At 42.3% G+C, this 16,788-nt stretch overlaps 1 protein-coding gene across 3 annotated transcripts in view; it reads left to right on the forward strand.

Annotated features, from left to right (window-relative positions):
* LOC146552605 (G patch domain-containing protein 2-like) overlaps window positions 1-16,788 on the forward strand; it is a 41,003-nt gene that overhangs the window by 19,237 nt on the left and 4,978 nt on the right. For 2 of the 3 annotated variants that reach the window (XM_085258122.1, XM_085258123.1), the window contains 7 exons: window positions 4,047-4,108; window positions 4,684-4,845; window positions 5,159-5,238; window positions 5,335-5,399; window positions 5,491-5,530; window positions 5,720-5,811; window positions 10,896-10,981. In XM_085258122.1, the coding sequence (XP_085114248.1) occupies window positions 4,047-4,108; window positions 4,684-4,845; window positions 5,159-5,238; window positions 5,335-5,399; window positions 5,491-5,530; window positions 5,720-5,811; window positions 10,896-10,981 (587 nt within the window). The remainder of the gene's footprint in view (window positions 1-4,046; window positions 4,109-4,683; window positions 4,846-5,158; window positions 5,239-5,334; window positions 5,400-5,490; window positions 5,531-5,719; window positions 5,812-10,895; window positions 10,982-16,788) is intronic. The other variant, XM_085258124.1, reaches the window with a different exon arrangement.

The raw sequence follows: 16,788 nt of genomic DNA on the forward strand, positions 1-16,788 counted from the left end.
AAAAGCCCAGTGTGTAACATGTTTGTTTTTACTGGGTTTTAACATGCGAGTCTGCAAGGATTGATTTGCTTTTGGACTGAGCCTCTAGTGGCCACTAGGGGGACTGCAGTTTTAGGTCCTTACAAAGTGGCTTCACTTTTCAGGCCCCAAGGTTGCTTTTTTTTTTTACTTTGAAGATCATAGTTGCACAAACTAAACAAGGTGACACCTGAAAAACTGCTTGTGATTATAGCTAAAATGAGATAGTCTCTTAGTACCCCTAAACAAAATGGTACAAGGCTATGAAAGCCTAGTTTGTTTAATGACTGATTTTTACTCTAATAGATGCACGTCTTCAGTATCTAGGCAGTGGTGCATGTCGGTGGCATTTATTTGTCATAATAGAAGTGTTTTTTGAGTACACCATGTCGTGCTCGGACTTCTGAATTTTAACATTTGAATACAATAGCAGAGAGTAGAGAGTATTCAGGAAGCAGATTCAGACACGGACCTTGACTCAGGAGGCAGTAGCTGATATACACACACCCTATCCCATTTCTGTACATTATAGTCATTGGGTTGTCAGGGATATAATGCTACAATACAGTTACAGTTATAATACACAAATGCTTCTCAGTGCTGGTCAGATACACAGGAACAGAGTCGGTTTTTTGAAGCGTCGTACATCCTGTTTACCATTTCTAATGCCATCCAGTGGACTTTCATAACATATTTCCTTTGCTGATCTCATTGTCTGTTGATCACATAAAACATGTGTGAAGAAGACATTTGAGGGAACCCATAATGGGACGGAGAGAAGGCTTTACATCTTCAGGTTTAATTTGTGCTGACCTCCCTAGCCCCTAAACGGTACTTGTTTTCTTACTTTATGGAAAAATCAATAGCCGTTCTGACAGAAAACAGCTCCGGAGAAGAAATAAATGGGAGCACCATGGCACGCTGTCAATCATTTCTCACTTGCACAACGCCACCACTGTTGATTGCTGCTCAGTAGACTGCCACACTGTACTGAGGGCTGAACAATCTAATGGTTAAGTCCTGGCAGAGGCAAAAGGATATGAACAAATGGCAGCGGTGATGAGGGGTTGACAGTGGTACAGCGGCTATATTTATGCTCTGAGAGTGTACGGTCCATTTGATGTCAGACACTCATGACATTCTTGTAATGTCTTTTGAGTCACTTGGACTTTTTTCTTCTTTCAGTTTTGATTCATTCCTTTAACCTTTTTCATTTGGAGCCTCTGGTCTTCTAAGATCTCCCTCATCTCAAGGTCACTCGGCTTGTGTGCACACCGAGCAGGGCTTTGCCTTCAGCCACCCAAGTGCAAGGAGAGCAGATGTTGGTAGCTCCAGTTGGGCTCCACATCCTTGATTAGACGTGGCTCAGCCTGCTGGCAGTGAGGCCACCTGGCACCCAGGCTGTCCCAGCAAGCAGGCCTCACCTGTGGGTAGTTGCTGTCCCGGGCTCGGCCTTGGTCTCCAGCTGTGTGCTGCTTCTGGTGTTGTTGATTTCATCCCTGGCATCAAAAGCAAACAAAATCTACTGTGGGCACTTCTCTCTTACTGATATCATTTACATTTTAAAAACTCAGTGAGGAGGGCTTTTTTGGGGGGGGGGGGGGGGGGCAGCACGGCATCTGCAGAAGTTAATTTTCATAAATCTCTGAGACTAATCCAATTACTGCAGCTCAGGGAGGGTGGGATAACCTTATAATCAGACACCCATGGAAGAGGGCATGGATTTGGGTTGGGGCGGCTTGTTTGAAGAGCCCACAGATCCATTGTTATCAGCACTTTGCCCCCCTCCGACTCTGCCTCTTCTTTATTCCTCTGCAGAATGAGCCCAGGCTCAATAAATGGCGGCTTGCCTGTAATCTCTGTGCAAACTGGTCTGCCTCTCCCAGGAGCTGAGGATTATAGCCTAATGATTAGTGCTCATCTGGATACTGTGTTTTGCTTCAACTCTTTGGATTGTAATAAGACAATACAGCTGTGAGGGAAGCTAAGTCCATTTCTAAGTGCTGGAATGCAGTTTTTTAATTTCGTTTTGCCCTTGTCTTTGTTTTTTCTGGGCATATTTATTCTAATTATGGTATTTATTACAGAAAAGTATTGTTACATTTGATCAGATAAGCTGCAGTTTCATGGAAGGATTTTCTTGCTGCATGCAGCGAGACAAAACCAAGTTTGCTCAAAACGTTTGTCAACTTTTCTCAACAAAGGTCAAAGAAGAAAGAAGAGGTGTTTCTTTTGGTCTCAAGAAAAATGGGGACCTCAATTATTTATAACATTAATTAGAGTACTTAATGGAAACGGTCTCACATCGGCCCTATGCTGCTTCAAGCGACATCACATTACACCTTTAATACGGATAAATACTTAATGGGAGTCTCTAATTAATTGTTTATACTTGTGATTCTTTTTCAAACTTTGCACAAAATCCCACAATATGAAGCAAAACAGATTTCTTATTTGAAAATGGGAAAGAACATCCTGAGAAATTCCTGTGAAAGGTAATAGACCAGAGCATAAAAGGGGGGTGGGGGGGGAATGCAGGTGTTGGCTGTTGTAGAGCTTTAGGCAGTGTCCTCCTCTGATGTTGTGTGCTCCAGATGCCAGCTGATATGTCCAGAGGTGGGGTACAGCTGAGGAGAGGCCGGGGGAATCGGTGAGGAGAGAAGGTTGAAGGGGAGGGACGGTTTAGGACTGCTGGGTTAGGGCAGACATCTTCCAGATTCTCTGGAGAGGCCTGTTCCCTCTCACATCTGCTTCCTGTGGATGTTAGGGAAGAAGCTGCAGGACCATCTGGCTAGGGAGGCAGGCAGGCAGACAGGCTGGATGGGCATTTTCCTGATCCTGTCATCACTGACAGGCTTCTGCAATATGGCAAAGCACCATATCAGCGCATATCCGACCCTCCAGCTCTCTCCTACAAGCAAGGTCAGCGTTGATAAACAGGAAGCAAAATGCAAGCTGGTCAAGAGAATTAAGCGCCTTTTCTTTCAAAAAGTTGCATGAATACCAATTTGACTAATTAAATGGATAAACCAGTGTGTGGCGCTCAAGCTGATGATGATATATCAAATATATGCCAAAATATATATTTCCTTTAAAAAAAGTGGTCAAACAGAAGCGAATTAAAACAATTAGTACTGTGGCTGTTGGAAACTGGTGTGTGTGTGTTAGAAACCAGTCACCCAGGCTTACTGGTATTCAGAACAGTACATGCAGCGTGTAGTTAATCAATAAACCCATGTGCTACATGTATTTAAAAACAACGGCAGAAAAAATGGCCTCTTTCTTCATCTCTTACTGCTCCTTCCTTATCCTCTGACCTTGAACTGTCTGGAGGTCCCAGTTTGAGGAGGATGAAATGTGAAAAAGAAAGAAAAGCCACAGTTATTTGGGTGAGGGGCAGGGGGCACAGAGGGTGTGGAGGGAGCGTAACGGGGGTTGCCCCGAGGACGTGGGGAGGACCGGCAACGGAGCGGTCTGTGCAGAGGCAGCCCACGCAGCAGATGTCGGCCAGTTGTCGAGGCGGCACGTCTGTGGGTCGATCCGCGTGTGGGGCACACCCAGAGGGAGGGGCGGACAGGGGAATGCGTTTCGCTCTCCTGTCATCCTCCACAACGCAGGCCAGATTAGATTGGAGCTGACAGCGGAGGATATTCAATTAGATTGTTCATGTCACTCAGTGGCTTCGATCAGAGTCTCTCCTGATGCCTTTGTGTTTGCTATCACAACAAGGGAGATCACAGCACGCTCTGTCTCTTTGTGTCATTTCCATTTATGTCGACCTCTAGATCCAGACTTCTTCATTATTTCTATTATTGAATGTTGCATGTTAGATACTGACATTACAGGAGATAGCCATTTTTGGATTTTCATTGTTCACTTTTCAGATGCTATAGCATTGCCTGACCTAAAGAATCTACGAGGTGACAAATCAAAGTGCAGTTCCCGATCCTCAGATTTTTATTGATATTGACGTTAAAGAAGGAGTTTCAATGGGAATCATTCACATGTGATGTTTTTTCTCTTTGCAGGGAAACCAGCAGCACATGCAGCAGCGACCCTGGTCTGTTCACCAATGATGAAGGAGGACAAGGTATTAAGAGACAAATATGTATTATTAACATGGATTCAAACTAGAACGATGACGAGCTGTCATATTTGGACAATACCCTGCTCGGCTATGAGGGAATGCTGGGGCTAGAGAAGGCGGTTTAGATACAATGGGCCGGTTGCTGGGCACCCAGGCGACTCTAATAAGACGTTGTCATGTCGTGTTAATGAGCGCCGAAGCCTTTGCTAATCTCATTAGCCGTGGTGGGGCCAGGCGGCCTCTGATTTAACAGTTGTCACTACACCTTGACTGTGAGAGGCATGGTTCCTGTGTACGCTTTGCTGAGTGACAGGTCTGAGAAGAGCTTGCCGTCTGGGGAAAAGCCCGGTGCTGTCTGGTAATGCGTAGTTAAAGGAGTAGTTCACCCCGCAGCTTGTAGGATGCTAAAAATGTGCAGTGACTTAGCTTCTCTCAGACATCAACACAGCGTTAAATGAGAGTTATTGTAGCTTATGTCTAATATTTACTTAATGTTTTCAACAAATTGCTTGACAATCTTCATTATTGTCAGAGTGATTTGCTAACTGATGGAAGATCTTCCCTTCCCCTCTGTGCAGGTGATGACGAACAGAGTGACTGGTTCTTCGAGGGGGATTGTGGAGTTGGGACGGGTGTGGCTGGCCTGCTGCCCAGCTGGGACTCTGACAGCCAGCTTCCCCTTGAGGACAACCATTCCTCAGCCGCCTTTCTGCAACCTGCACGACTCTCTGACCGAGGTTGCAAAGAGCAATTCTGTCTTCTAGATATAGTATTAGATTTTGAAACGCTCGAGTCTGCATCTTTATCACTGCAATAAAGCGCTGTTGAATATTTGACTGGTACCACGTCAGTATGTAGCGTTGGTCCGCAAATCACTACCTTGGCTTACAGGAGACACTTGAGTTGTCCTATAAATTCTTTTGCTTGTTTAAAAAAAGAAGAATGCTATAAAATCAGAATTTTTGATTATATTGTTAGTGTAACCAATTCAGTTTTTCCTTTATTCATGTTTTTGCTAAACCATAAAGTGTTGTTTTTTTTGTGCCATTGCAGGGTATCATTCACGTCTTAAACGACTGGCTGGCTCTGCTGCATGCTGCGTCAGGAGGGATAGGAGGCGGCCTCCCAGCAAGGTTAAAGAAAGCTTGAATTTCCCTCTTCAATAATTACCGTTGCACAGTTTTCGTGTTTTGTTTTCTTATTGTACATCTTTGATTCGTTTTTCATAGGCCAGCAGCATGCCAGTGTTTGTAGAGCGACTGAGACACTTTTCCCAGGATCCTTACCAAAGAGAGTACGAAAGTTTTTAAAACTATCTTAGAAACATAACTCTTAGACATCAACTGTATTTGTTTCCATGATCGTTTTTTCTTTATCTCCTCTAGCTTTTGGTTGCCTTCTGTTGGAAAACGAGACCGAAGCCAGGTGTGCAAGAATAACACATTTTTTTTAGCTTTATTATGTCCACTGCTTCACTGGGTGAATGGGTTAAATGCAGAGGAACTATTTCCCTATGGGGACTAACACGCACACTTTACACTTTTACTTTTACACTTTTGTTTTTTTTAAATAAACTGCATATTCTAAATATTATTGATTCTTTCATTTTTACAGATGAACCCTTTGTGCCCATTACCAGTGTGTCCTATTGACATGGTGCCAGAGAGCCCCCATCTCAGATGTTCCTCCTCGGTCTTCAGAAACCGGTAGTTGATGCTGTTCACACGCCTGCACCATTCAGTCCTTTTAATCAGAGCTCAATATATTGATGGGGGAGTCAATGACCAGCTCACTTAAGTGAATCAGTTACAGAGCGTTAATTGGAGTGATTTCTGTTCAGATGAGACTCTGTGTGTTAACCTTCTCCTTCCTTATTAAAATGACCGTGTGCGTGTGTGTGTGTGTGTGTGTGTGTGTGTGTGTGTGTGTGTGTGTGTGTGTGTCAGGAAACAACTGTTTTCCCTCTTGTGCCTGACAATTCACTGAATTCATTTCATGCTTCAAAGCTGCAATATTCACATTGTAACTACTCTAGAAGGAAATTTAATCGTCATTCGATGCTTCATGTAAACTATTGGCAGTGACGTGTAGGACTCAGAGGTACACATACTGTAACTACTGTGTTTACATATATTCTTCAAATATATTACTACGTAATGCATTTGAGCCATTCCTCATTCTGTTATATTTTTCTAGAAAATGGGAAATGCGTGTAGAGATTTATTGAAACATTATGAAAATACAGTATATAAGGTAAAAACAGTCTGTACAATTCGAACAAGCTTCAAAGTCAATTTTTGATGTGTGTGTGTTCAACACAGCCTGAACTCTATTAGGCAGCTTTCTGAAGACTACTTTAAGTAGTCTTCAGGAGTAGTTCTCCAGGCTTCCTGAAGGAAATTCAAAGCTCTTCTTTGGATGTTGGCTGCCTTTTGTTCTCACACTACCTCAATAATGTTGAGGTCTGGGCTCTGGGGAGGCCAATCCATGACTGATAGTTTTTCTATCCAGGTATTCTTTAACTGGATTTAAGTGTGTTTGGAATCATTGTCAAGCTGAAAAATTAAGCTGTTGCCAATCAAATGCTTTTCCAGATGGCACTGTGTGGTGGCTCAAAAAAAGGAGGACCCACTGCACATCATGCTGTTTTGTTTTGGCTGAAAGAATCTTGTGCAAAAATACAATTTATATCTTTCAAACCGTGTTATCTTTGGCAATTTCCATAGAATTGGCTACAGAAATAGGAAAAATTGTGTTTTTACAACAGGCTGCTTGTAACAAAGTGCCTAAAGAAGCAATTTAAAATGGTTTCTTTGCTAAGTTGTCTGTTATGCGTAGACAAAAAACTGGTTCATCTTTTCAAATAGGTGCATTTTTATGCTTGAATGATTCATAGGACAGTATTATTTGGCCTAACTAGCAAAAAACATTCCTTTGGAAATGGTTGGGTACAAGGACTGGACTGAAAATGAGTGAAAAAGCAGAAATCCTGGAGAAATCCTGCTTACTATATAGCTGGGCCTTTTTTCCTTTTGCGCTTTGCAACAGATAACTTTTTGGCAAATGAAATGAAATTCTGGTAACTAATACTATTTTGATGATGATGATTTATATAAATAAAAAACCCGACGTAAGTATGAGAAATGTATTTGGAGGAGTTGTACTGTGTAAACCCCAAACAGATGGGGTGTGCAGTTCTATGCAGTAAACTTCAGAAATGTGGAATCTGCCCCCCAACCCAAAAAAAAAAAAAAAGATTTTCATAAAATTAGGGAAAAGTAATGAACTATTAAGGTGAGAAAATAATGTTAAAGTTTAATCCCAAACAAAACATTGCCTGTTTTGGCCTAAAGTCTGAGCTAAACTTACAATAACATGCAGGTGGTGCTCTGCGTCACTTTAAATCGTTTTCAAGGTCAGCGTTTGCAAATGGAGAAATGCTACGTGTTGACATAGTTGTAATGCAGATTAATATGCTGGCATTTCTGGGACTACACGGAAACATTTAAAAAGGTTTATCCAGGAGATGTTTGTCAAAGCATCACATCGCTCCCAGTCATCCCAGAAACTGTTGGATCTGCATGGGGGACTACTGAGAAGCCGAGCAGCCCTCTTGGCTTCGAGACTGTGGGACTCCTCATTGTATTGTTTTCACTCTGCCTATTTATGGCGCATTCTTAATTTTGTTTCACACGCACTCCTTTCCTCCCGCTCTCTTGGGTTATTTCACAGAGCGCTCCGTGGCTCCTTGATGAGGGGCAGAAACACGGCTGCTATGAAAAGCCCCCGACTTCTTAAGGCTTTCTTTCTAAACTGGCCCTTTCTTCTCCACCTGAAAGGTTCCTTCAGATTCTAGTTTAAGGCATTGTGAATACTAATTTCTCTCTATTAAAAAGCCCTCATATCCCTGCCATGCTCTCATTTGAATGACAGACTCAGGGGAGACCTCTTAATTCCTTTATAGTGGGATTCAAGACCCTTCACTTCAAAAAGTATAAATCATACTCCCAAATGAATGAGGGAGAGGGGGATTGACGAGAGGGGCTTCTGATGTGTCCCATTGGACGGCACGAGCTGAATCCATCTCCCCAAGCTGCTCAATTCCGCTCTCCAGCGAGATGGCAGCTTTGTCCCGATGACCCAGCTTTGCACACATTGCACCCATTTGGGTACTTTAGACTTTCTCCACAATGCTCTTGCATACAAACGGTTAGAAATGTTGTTCGGCATGACAACGAGAGCCGTCGCTCGTGGCCGTTCTCGACAAACTTTAGACAAACCGTCAGTTTGTGATTCGCATAATTTGTTTTGTAACTCTCACCTGTGTTATAAGTTTCCAGCGCTCAGCCCCCATACCGCACGCGTGACTTTTCTTTGTTTAGACACCCTTGAGAGAAAGTGAATTCTCCGTGGCCAGAGTTTGAGCATTTAATCTTGTGCTGTATTGTTGGGATGATATTGTGATTTTTGTTGTACGCAAGCCGACAGCAGCAATCACACATTTGATATTAAGTGATAAAGGCTGCGTAAGGTTGCATGCCATTTATCCTCGCATCTGCGCGTGAATGGGCGCAATGCTTTGTGGGATTTTGGCTGTAATGCTCTGAGCCGCGTTAAAATGCACAACCATCTCCCACCTGAGCCAGGCGGCAGCAGCTTTTATCTATTGACTTATTTATTCCTAAATGACACTTGTGCTGTGAGATAAATCATAGTCTTATGCCATCCCTATCCCAGTTTTCTTTTTAATTGTGAGATCACAGTGTCAGCAGTTAGTATATTGGTGTGAGTGGCCTATTGATTATTGATTTGGAGCTATTGATTATGTTCCCTGGAGACCCTAATCCTTTCTGATTCATTTGAATGCCTCTATTAATCTTGAGATCCTGCTCACACCTGAAGCGCCATGTAACCTAATGAAAATAGATGGCCATTTTGTAACAGCGGCCTTTCACTCCTCTTTTGATTTATTATTTTTAATTGATATATTTGCTTTTGGATGTGGGCGCCAAAATTACAATTGACCCTGTGTCAGTGCTGTTTTACCCCGCTCTCTTAGAGACTGCACTGCATTTAAAAGTGTCTCATGTGACCTGAAAAAAATCTATTTTGGACACTTTTTCCCCTTCAGTGTCCTTGTGGTAGAATTTAGTAGTTGCCGACCATCTCTGTTACTTTGTACTTGTTTTCTCTTTGCTCATTACCTCTGAGTCAATCTTTGCTTTCTCATTACAGTTTCAGTAAATGTAGGCCGTCATCTGTCAAGCTGTTAAAGCTGATGAAGAAACAGATGTTAAATAATAACACTGTTGTGCTTTTTTTAAGCATTTCTCTCAGTTTTGCAGTGAGCCATGTAAAAGGCTTATACAAAGCCTTTGGTTTCTGCTCTGAGATGAATGGTAGTGTTTTTCCTTGGTTAATGAGGCAGCTGATGGTATTCTCATGTTTGATTAGCATTGTGCTGAGTGGCTCACTGGGCCCCTGGCGGACTAGAAGTGACTCTGCATCTTAGCTCTCTGTAACGCCGGGGTGGGCGGGCGGGCGCTTGAGGAGGGGGCCAACATGTCTCGGCCTCAGCGCGAGGAGAAAAGAGATGGAGGGATGGACCACCACACATTAAGACCAAATGCATCAGGGTATTACTTTTAATACCACGGGCGTGCCTTGTGAAATAATGCGACGTTTAAATGTGGATCGATTTTAGAATTAAAAAGTTAGTTTGCAAAGATTTACTGTGAGGAGTTCAATGCCTGAGCTCTTTATCAGGGGCGCAAATGGCTGGTTATGTGCTGTCCGACAGAGGTACGATTGAGGGATCGATAGGCGCGTGATTTACTAACTGGAGTACAGGTAATCAATAAGTATAAAAGTAAATGAAATATGCATTACTGGGATTTTATTAGAGAGGGGTAGCAGGGAGAGAATAACGGTCAGGCCATTTATTTTTATATCTATTGATTATACAACATAGAGACTTCGCTCAAAGCATGCTCCGCACAGCTCTCAACGCCCAGCGCCTGCACACCCGTCATGTGATTTATGGGTGCTGAGGTCATGGAACACGCCGCAGTTAAAAGGCTGGTCTGACGGGGCCTCATTGTAGCATGTGCCTGTTAGGGTTGAGCTTTAGGTAGCCACAGTCTTGGTTTGTACCAGCTAAAAAAGAGAGAGAGATCTTTTATGCATCCTTGTTGTTGAGCTGCCGTGAATTCATTTTTACATTTTTATCCATATTTTCATAAAGGATGCTTATCATTCTTTATGGTGCTAAATTAGCTCAAATATTTAAGTCTGTCAGCGTCTCTTATCAGGGTTCACTCATCCTCTCTCTGCTCTACACAAACACTCGCACTGCCCTGATCACATCAGCTGCTGCCAACCCCCTTGTGATGGAACAGACCTTGACCTTAACTTTACATCTCAGAAGTCAGGGCTATTAAGCTCATGGGGGAGCTTTTCCTATTTCAGGGCCCCTGACATATGACACACAGGAGGCACAGAGCAGGTGTAATTTGTTTATGTGAACTCTGCGATGACTCGGGCGCTCGCACCCCAGCATCTCACATTATTCTTGTGAAAATATACATTAATGAAGAAAAATTAACACACGGCAAAGTTGTATTGAGGTGAAACGCGAAGCTGCAGCGTTTGCAAATGTGCAGCGGTTGCATTTATCGACTTTTGCGAAACTATTAAATTTCTTCGTGTTTATGTGTTTATTCTAGGTCGGAGCTGCATCATAATATTGTGAGTAATGTGTTGTTTTTTTCCCTCTCTGTGTCTCACTCAGACAGACTAGTTTCACTCCAGGACTGCTGTTCACAGGAGACGTGAGGAAGCGGAGGGAAACCGAAGCTGTGTCCATCACTTCATCAGGTAACACTCTCCACCCCAGTTTAGCACGTGACATGAGGTAAAAGTATCATGTTTGAATTGCAAAAACTTTATACCTTTGCGTTTTGTTTGTTTTTTAGCCATGCTGCGAGTAAAGCTACTTCGATGTCACTGCACCTCAATAATGAACTCTAATTACTTAATTGATGCCCTCACTTTTCCTCCAGTTCCAAAAAGATTTGTTTAAATTTAGTGAATGATTCAGGAGTTAAATGTAGCATTCAAAATGGTGATAGGTGATTTTTTAACTATTTTCCTTTCTATAACACCTTTAGTTTGTAAGTTTTGCCTCTGTATAAAACCATGGTAGATTTTCTTTTATACAGTCAGTATGTAACATATATGGTTGAAGTCCGTTTTAATAGGAATTAGAGCCATTTTTACCCCTCAGCTGTAAAAGGCTGATGGGGTATAGCCATCATGCTGCTGGGCGGGCGAGTCGGGGGTGTGGACACCTAAGTTTGTAAATGCGATACCTCGAGAATGAGGTGACATAGGAGCTCCAAATACAATAGACGTAGCTCCTAAAAATGTCAGACCTCAGTTTGAATCTCAGTGACCTTGGCCTCAAGTTTAAGGTTGGAGGTCAAGATTTCTGGAATTTTCAAGTTGATACCACAAGTGCATTTACTAAATACTCTGGATGATTTTGAATCTTCAAGGTCACAGTAACATTTTCTAAAAATCTTCTGAATATGATCACTTGAGAACAAGATGATGCTGGATTTTGAAATTGATGCCATGGGTATCTATTTTCATGCATAGTCCCTCATTTTCAGAGGCTTTCAGACTATTTGTACAATTACCAAGTTGTTTCATGGCCAAACGAGGCATGTTCCCTTCTGTTTTTTTATGACATCTTAAGTAGATAAAAGATCTGAGGTTTATTCCAAGGGTCAGATTTACTAACATGTTGCACCAGCCAAAATTACTTTTGGTACTACAAGGAAAGTGCGGTGACAAGATTCCATGTAAGAGGTGAGAACTCAGAGATTTAAAAACAGACGTGAATGCAGAGAGACCCACAAACAAGAAGCAAAGCAGAACATCTCATTGGAGGAAACAGCATTTGGTGCTGTCTATGGTTTCTACACTTCAGGCAGTTAGTGTCTGCTGCAGCTTTTCAGCCATGCATTAAAAACAGTCCTTTAAAATTTAAAGTCATGTTAGTTTGTAGAGCTTGCAGAGAACCTCTGAATGCTTCAGCTTTAACGTGACTTTACAAGGTGAGAGCATTAAAAAGTGCATCATTGCATAGGAGTCAGATTTTCAGGGGGATAATAATACTGAGCCTGGTTCTTTTATTTCTGAAGTAATTCTGTTATTGTGTGTTATTTATGGTTTCTAAAGGAAAGTATGTTTAGAATTGCCCCAAAATCCCTCACTTGTAGGAAAAGCATTTGACAAACTTTTCATTTCAATGTGGCGGGGGGCTAATAATTTTCTCCTCATCTCTACATCTATACCCCCTTTTATATTTGACTGCATTTACTTATGTACTCATGAGCTGTGTTTTCCATGGTCACAGTTGCCTTACACTCCGAGCAGCCAGCGTTGCGTGTGTGCTTAGACCAGTGGAGCTGCCTTTTTTCATTAGACTGATGGCTCGGGGCCTTTTGTCTTTGCTGGATTGAAATCTGAATTGGTTTGTCCACCTTTTCTTCTCGCGTCCCCTCTGTGTGCTCCACTCCTGCAGCTGCTGTTTGTCATTTAAATAACAAATGCTGGTGGTTCTCTGATTTAGTGAGGGGTGCAGGCCTCTGATGTATATTAATATTGCTCCACAGTGCACTGTACCAGGGTCCATCATTCATTTGGATAAAAGAGGTGGAATTTAAAAACAGCCACTGCTTTACATGGATACAGATTGCATCCATTTATTGCAACGAGTGATGGAGGGGCCAGCGACTCCGTCCTTCACCTCCCAAGTGCTAAACTGCTTCACATAAAAGTAAAAAAAAAAAAAAGGACGGACCCCTGGCCCCTAAGGCCCTCTGATACTCAGCATGCGGAACGAGGAGCATACCTTGTTTGTCAAAGGTTAACAGGCCCACGGTCTACTGTAGTCATTCTTCATATGTTATTGTAATGTAATCTTTGTGTAAAAATGATCATAAAGCTTTTTAAAAAAAAATAAATATATTTATCATCTTAAATAAATATATTTATCATCTTATATGTAAAAGACAGAAGTAGAGTCCCTGATATGCACATCCCCCTCAGCCCTGTTCAGAGTGTTTTCCTGCTTCTTGAGTCTAGTGCCCCCTGTCCACCATGATTTATCATGCATCCCATGTCGTCCAATGTCAGTTTCTGCAGCTGCAACTGCTCTGTATAAATCTTTACTTTGGCAGCCTGCTGCACCATGTCTCTCCTCAGTAATCTCACCTCCCACCAGGAGATGCACATTCACCCTGACAAGCTTTCACACGCTCTGTGTAAAAATTTTTGGTTTGCTGCCGTTGTGACACGAGCGCGTATAGATTCGGTGATTTATCGAGCAGAAGCGCTGTCTGGTAAACATCTTGTTTGCATGGAAAGATTGTTTACTGCATTCAGTAAAAAGCGCAGCACGGCTCGCCGTGTTGCGTTTAGTGAACACGACAGCTGAGTCTTCGAGTTAGCCAGAGGAAGTGGATTGCTGTATGTGTTAGTGGCTGATTTGAAACTCTGTAATCAGGAGTGAAAATAGTCTGCGACTGAAGGTATCCTCCAGGACTCTATAGGGAATCACTGAGGTGGTACCCAGCTGTTGCTTTGTCTTCTTTCTTTAACCTTTTAGCACCTTCACGGCAGTGCTTGAAGCCTGTTGTGGAAAAAAAAAAGACAACAACTTATCAAGCCAGGTATCTGTTTGGATTAGATGACCACTCGATTTCTCAGCCTTAAATTGACCATTTTCTACTTTTCTCACCACCTCCATCCACCCAGAAATCCAACCGAGCCCCTACTAGATTTGGAATAAAGAAAACCTTCTTTCTGCTCTATAGGATTTGAAAAGTATTTTTAAAAAAGTGATTACAAAAATGCAAAATCAAAGTTTGCAATTATAAATGTATTAATAATTGCATTGGCTTTTATTAGCGAATTGTGCATTTTAGCACATGGCGCTCATTGATGGTGAATTAGTATGAAGAGCATGTACACGCTACACAATTGGGGGATTATTTGTGAGTCAAGAGATGAATCAAGAAGTGTAAAGATCTTGATGGAATTTAATATCCTTGGCTGGCCTGACACACAGACTAATTAATTATTGCAATTTTACTCCTCCCCTGCTGTCTCGCACAATGCCCTTCATCTTTATCTCTATAAAGTCGATGCTAGTTTAAAAAAAAGCCTTAATTTCTGTAGTGTGTTAGACGTCAGGAAGATTTTGTCTAAATAAGTGCGGTTGAAGTCAGTTTGCGCTTAACCTTGTCAGACCGCTTGTTATCTTTATATGTTGGTAAGTACCACATGTGGGTGTCCATGTGGAGGCCTGCCCCACGGTCAGCTTTGCTGCCTCTCCTCTCCCCCTCTGTCTTCATGTGTCTCCTTGCCTGAGCGAGACGGCTGCGTGACAGATCACCTGCATTGGAGGCCCGCCGTGTTCCTGCCCGGTCCGGCCCCCTCTCATTAATGCCCAGGCTGGTGCGAGGGCCGTATGGCAGCACAAGACAAATAACGCTACCACTCAGCCATCACTTCTGCTGACAGAAATGCAGCCCACCGCACTATTTCGCCCTCTCCGGCTCCACTCCACACCCTGCTCTTGTCCTTCAACCCCCCCTCCGTCTCCACCTGCACCTGCCTGCACGGCTCTACCAAACTTTCATGGCGTGCTTTTTTCTTTTTTTCAACTGTTGCTGGAGGCCCAGCTTAACACTGAAACCCACATGAGTTGATGTGCTATAACCACAAACCTGCTGCGGCTGTAACGTCTCTGATTGTTTTTCTTTTTTTGTATTCTTTCATTCTTCTGGAGGTAGATTTACCCGGCTAGACTGTCAGGTGCTTCTTGTTTGTGTGCAACCCTTCTCACCAGGAGGTCTGATTTGAACGTCCCTTTTATTTTTTATTTTCTTTTGCAAAAAGAGCAGAGTGTGTGTGTGTGTGTGTTAGTACACGGAAGAGAGAGAGAAACACAAAGGCTAATCATTAAAGAGCTATTCAGCCCTGTTCATTTAAGTGTGGGAATCAGCAGGCCCATTACTGTCAATGTGTAATTAGCTGATTAATAAAGGGGGTAAGGGGAGTGCTCCAGGAAGGCCTGCAATGATTGTTTTTAGAGAGCATCACATGAGAGCTTATTAAGATGGTAAGATGGTTCCATTCAACTTCCCATTATCGTCCACAATAAATGTATGTACTGTAATTCTCCCATTGACTGAAAACCTTTGCATTGTAATGTCTTTATTGACCTTGATGTAAAACCAGTTGAGTGCAGGTGGTAATCTTTTATTCATCATTTTTAGATTACCTTGTAATCACATTAATACACTAAGATGCTAAACCTGTATCTCTTCACATGGTACACTTTGGATGCTATTTTTATATTATTATATGAAAAGTATAGTTGCTACAAAGACGACATGTTGTCAGCATGTTTTGGACCTCCATCGTGCACTAAATGCACTAAATGTTGTCAGTGGTGACAGCTCTGGGTTGCAAAGTTTACCATGCGCTCTTTACTGTTGAGTTAATACATTCAAAATGGGATTTGGCATTTTTTTGGTAGAAATAAGCAGGGCTTAGTAAACATGTTGATTTAGATAGTGTTAAACCTGTGTATTCTCACTGAGTACTTTAATAGGTATAGTTGTTAATATGATTTTAAATGCAAATCAGCCAATCACATGGCTGCAACTCAATGCGTTTAGGTATTAAAATGTGATCGAGATGACCTGGTTAACTTTAAACCGAGCATCAGAATAGGGAAAAGAGGTGATTTCAGTGATTTTGAATGTGGTATGGTTTTTGACATGAGTCAGGCTGGTTTGACTATTTCAGAAATATTTGTTCCCACATATCCATCTCTATGGTTCACAGAGAATTGTTAAAAACGAGAAAATATCCAGGTCAGTGGGGGAAAATGCCTCCTCGATGGCAGACTGTTTTGAGCTAATAGGAAGGTGCCAGTAACTCAAATAATCACTTGGTTCAACCAAGGTAGCAGAAAAGCATCTCTGAATGCACAACGCTGGACCTTGAAGCTACACTGGGCGCTACTCCTGTCAGCTAAAAACAGGAAACTGAGGCAATAGTTTGCACAGGCTCACCAAAAGTGGACAATAGGAGATTGGAAAAACATTTCCTGATCTGATGAGTCTCCATTTCTGCTGCAGCATTCAGCTGATAGGGTCAGAATTTAGTGTAAACAACAACATGAAAGCATGGCGCAATCCTGCCCTGTATTAACAGTTGAGCATTGTTTAAATGCCACAGGCCACCTGAGTATTGCTGCTCACCATGCCTATCCCTTCTTGACCCCAGTGTACCCATTGTCTGATGTTTGCTTCCTGCAGGGTAACGCACAATGTCACAAAACCTCAAATCAACTCAAACTGGTTTCTTGAACATGTCCTCAAATGGCCTCAACAGTCACCAGATCTCAATCGAGTGCACCTCTGGGATGTGATGGAGTGGGAGATTTGCATCATGGATGTGCAGTCGACAAATCTGCAGCAGCTGTGTGACGCTGTCATATCAATATTTATACACAATCATACTGTGAGTTTGAACTGAAGACGAACCTAAAGTTTTTCAGCGTAAGCATTTATTATGTTGTTTTTGTAGCATTTTCAGTT

Source organism: Mchenga conophoros, linkage group LG19 (genome assembly GCF_057382185.1).
Source record: "Mchenga conophoros isolate Kocher_MC1m ecotype Shallow Benthic linkage group LG19, M_conophoros_male_GT1.1, whole genome shotgun sequence".
NCBI classification, from domain to species: domain Eukaryota; kingdom Metazoa; phylum Chordata; class Actinopteri; order Cichliformes; family Cichlidae; genus Mchenga; species Mchenga conophoros.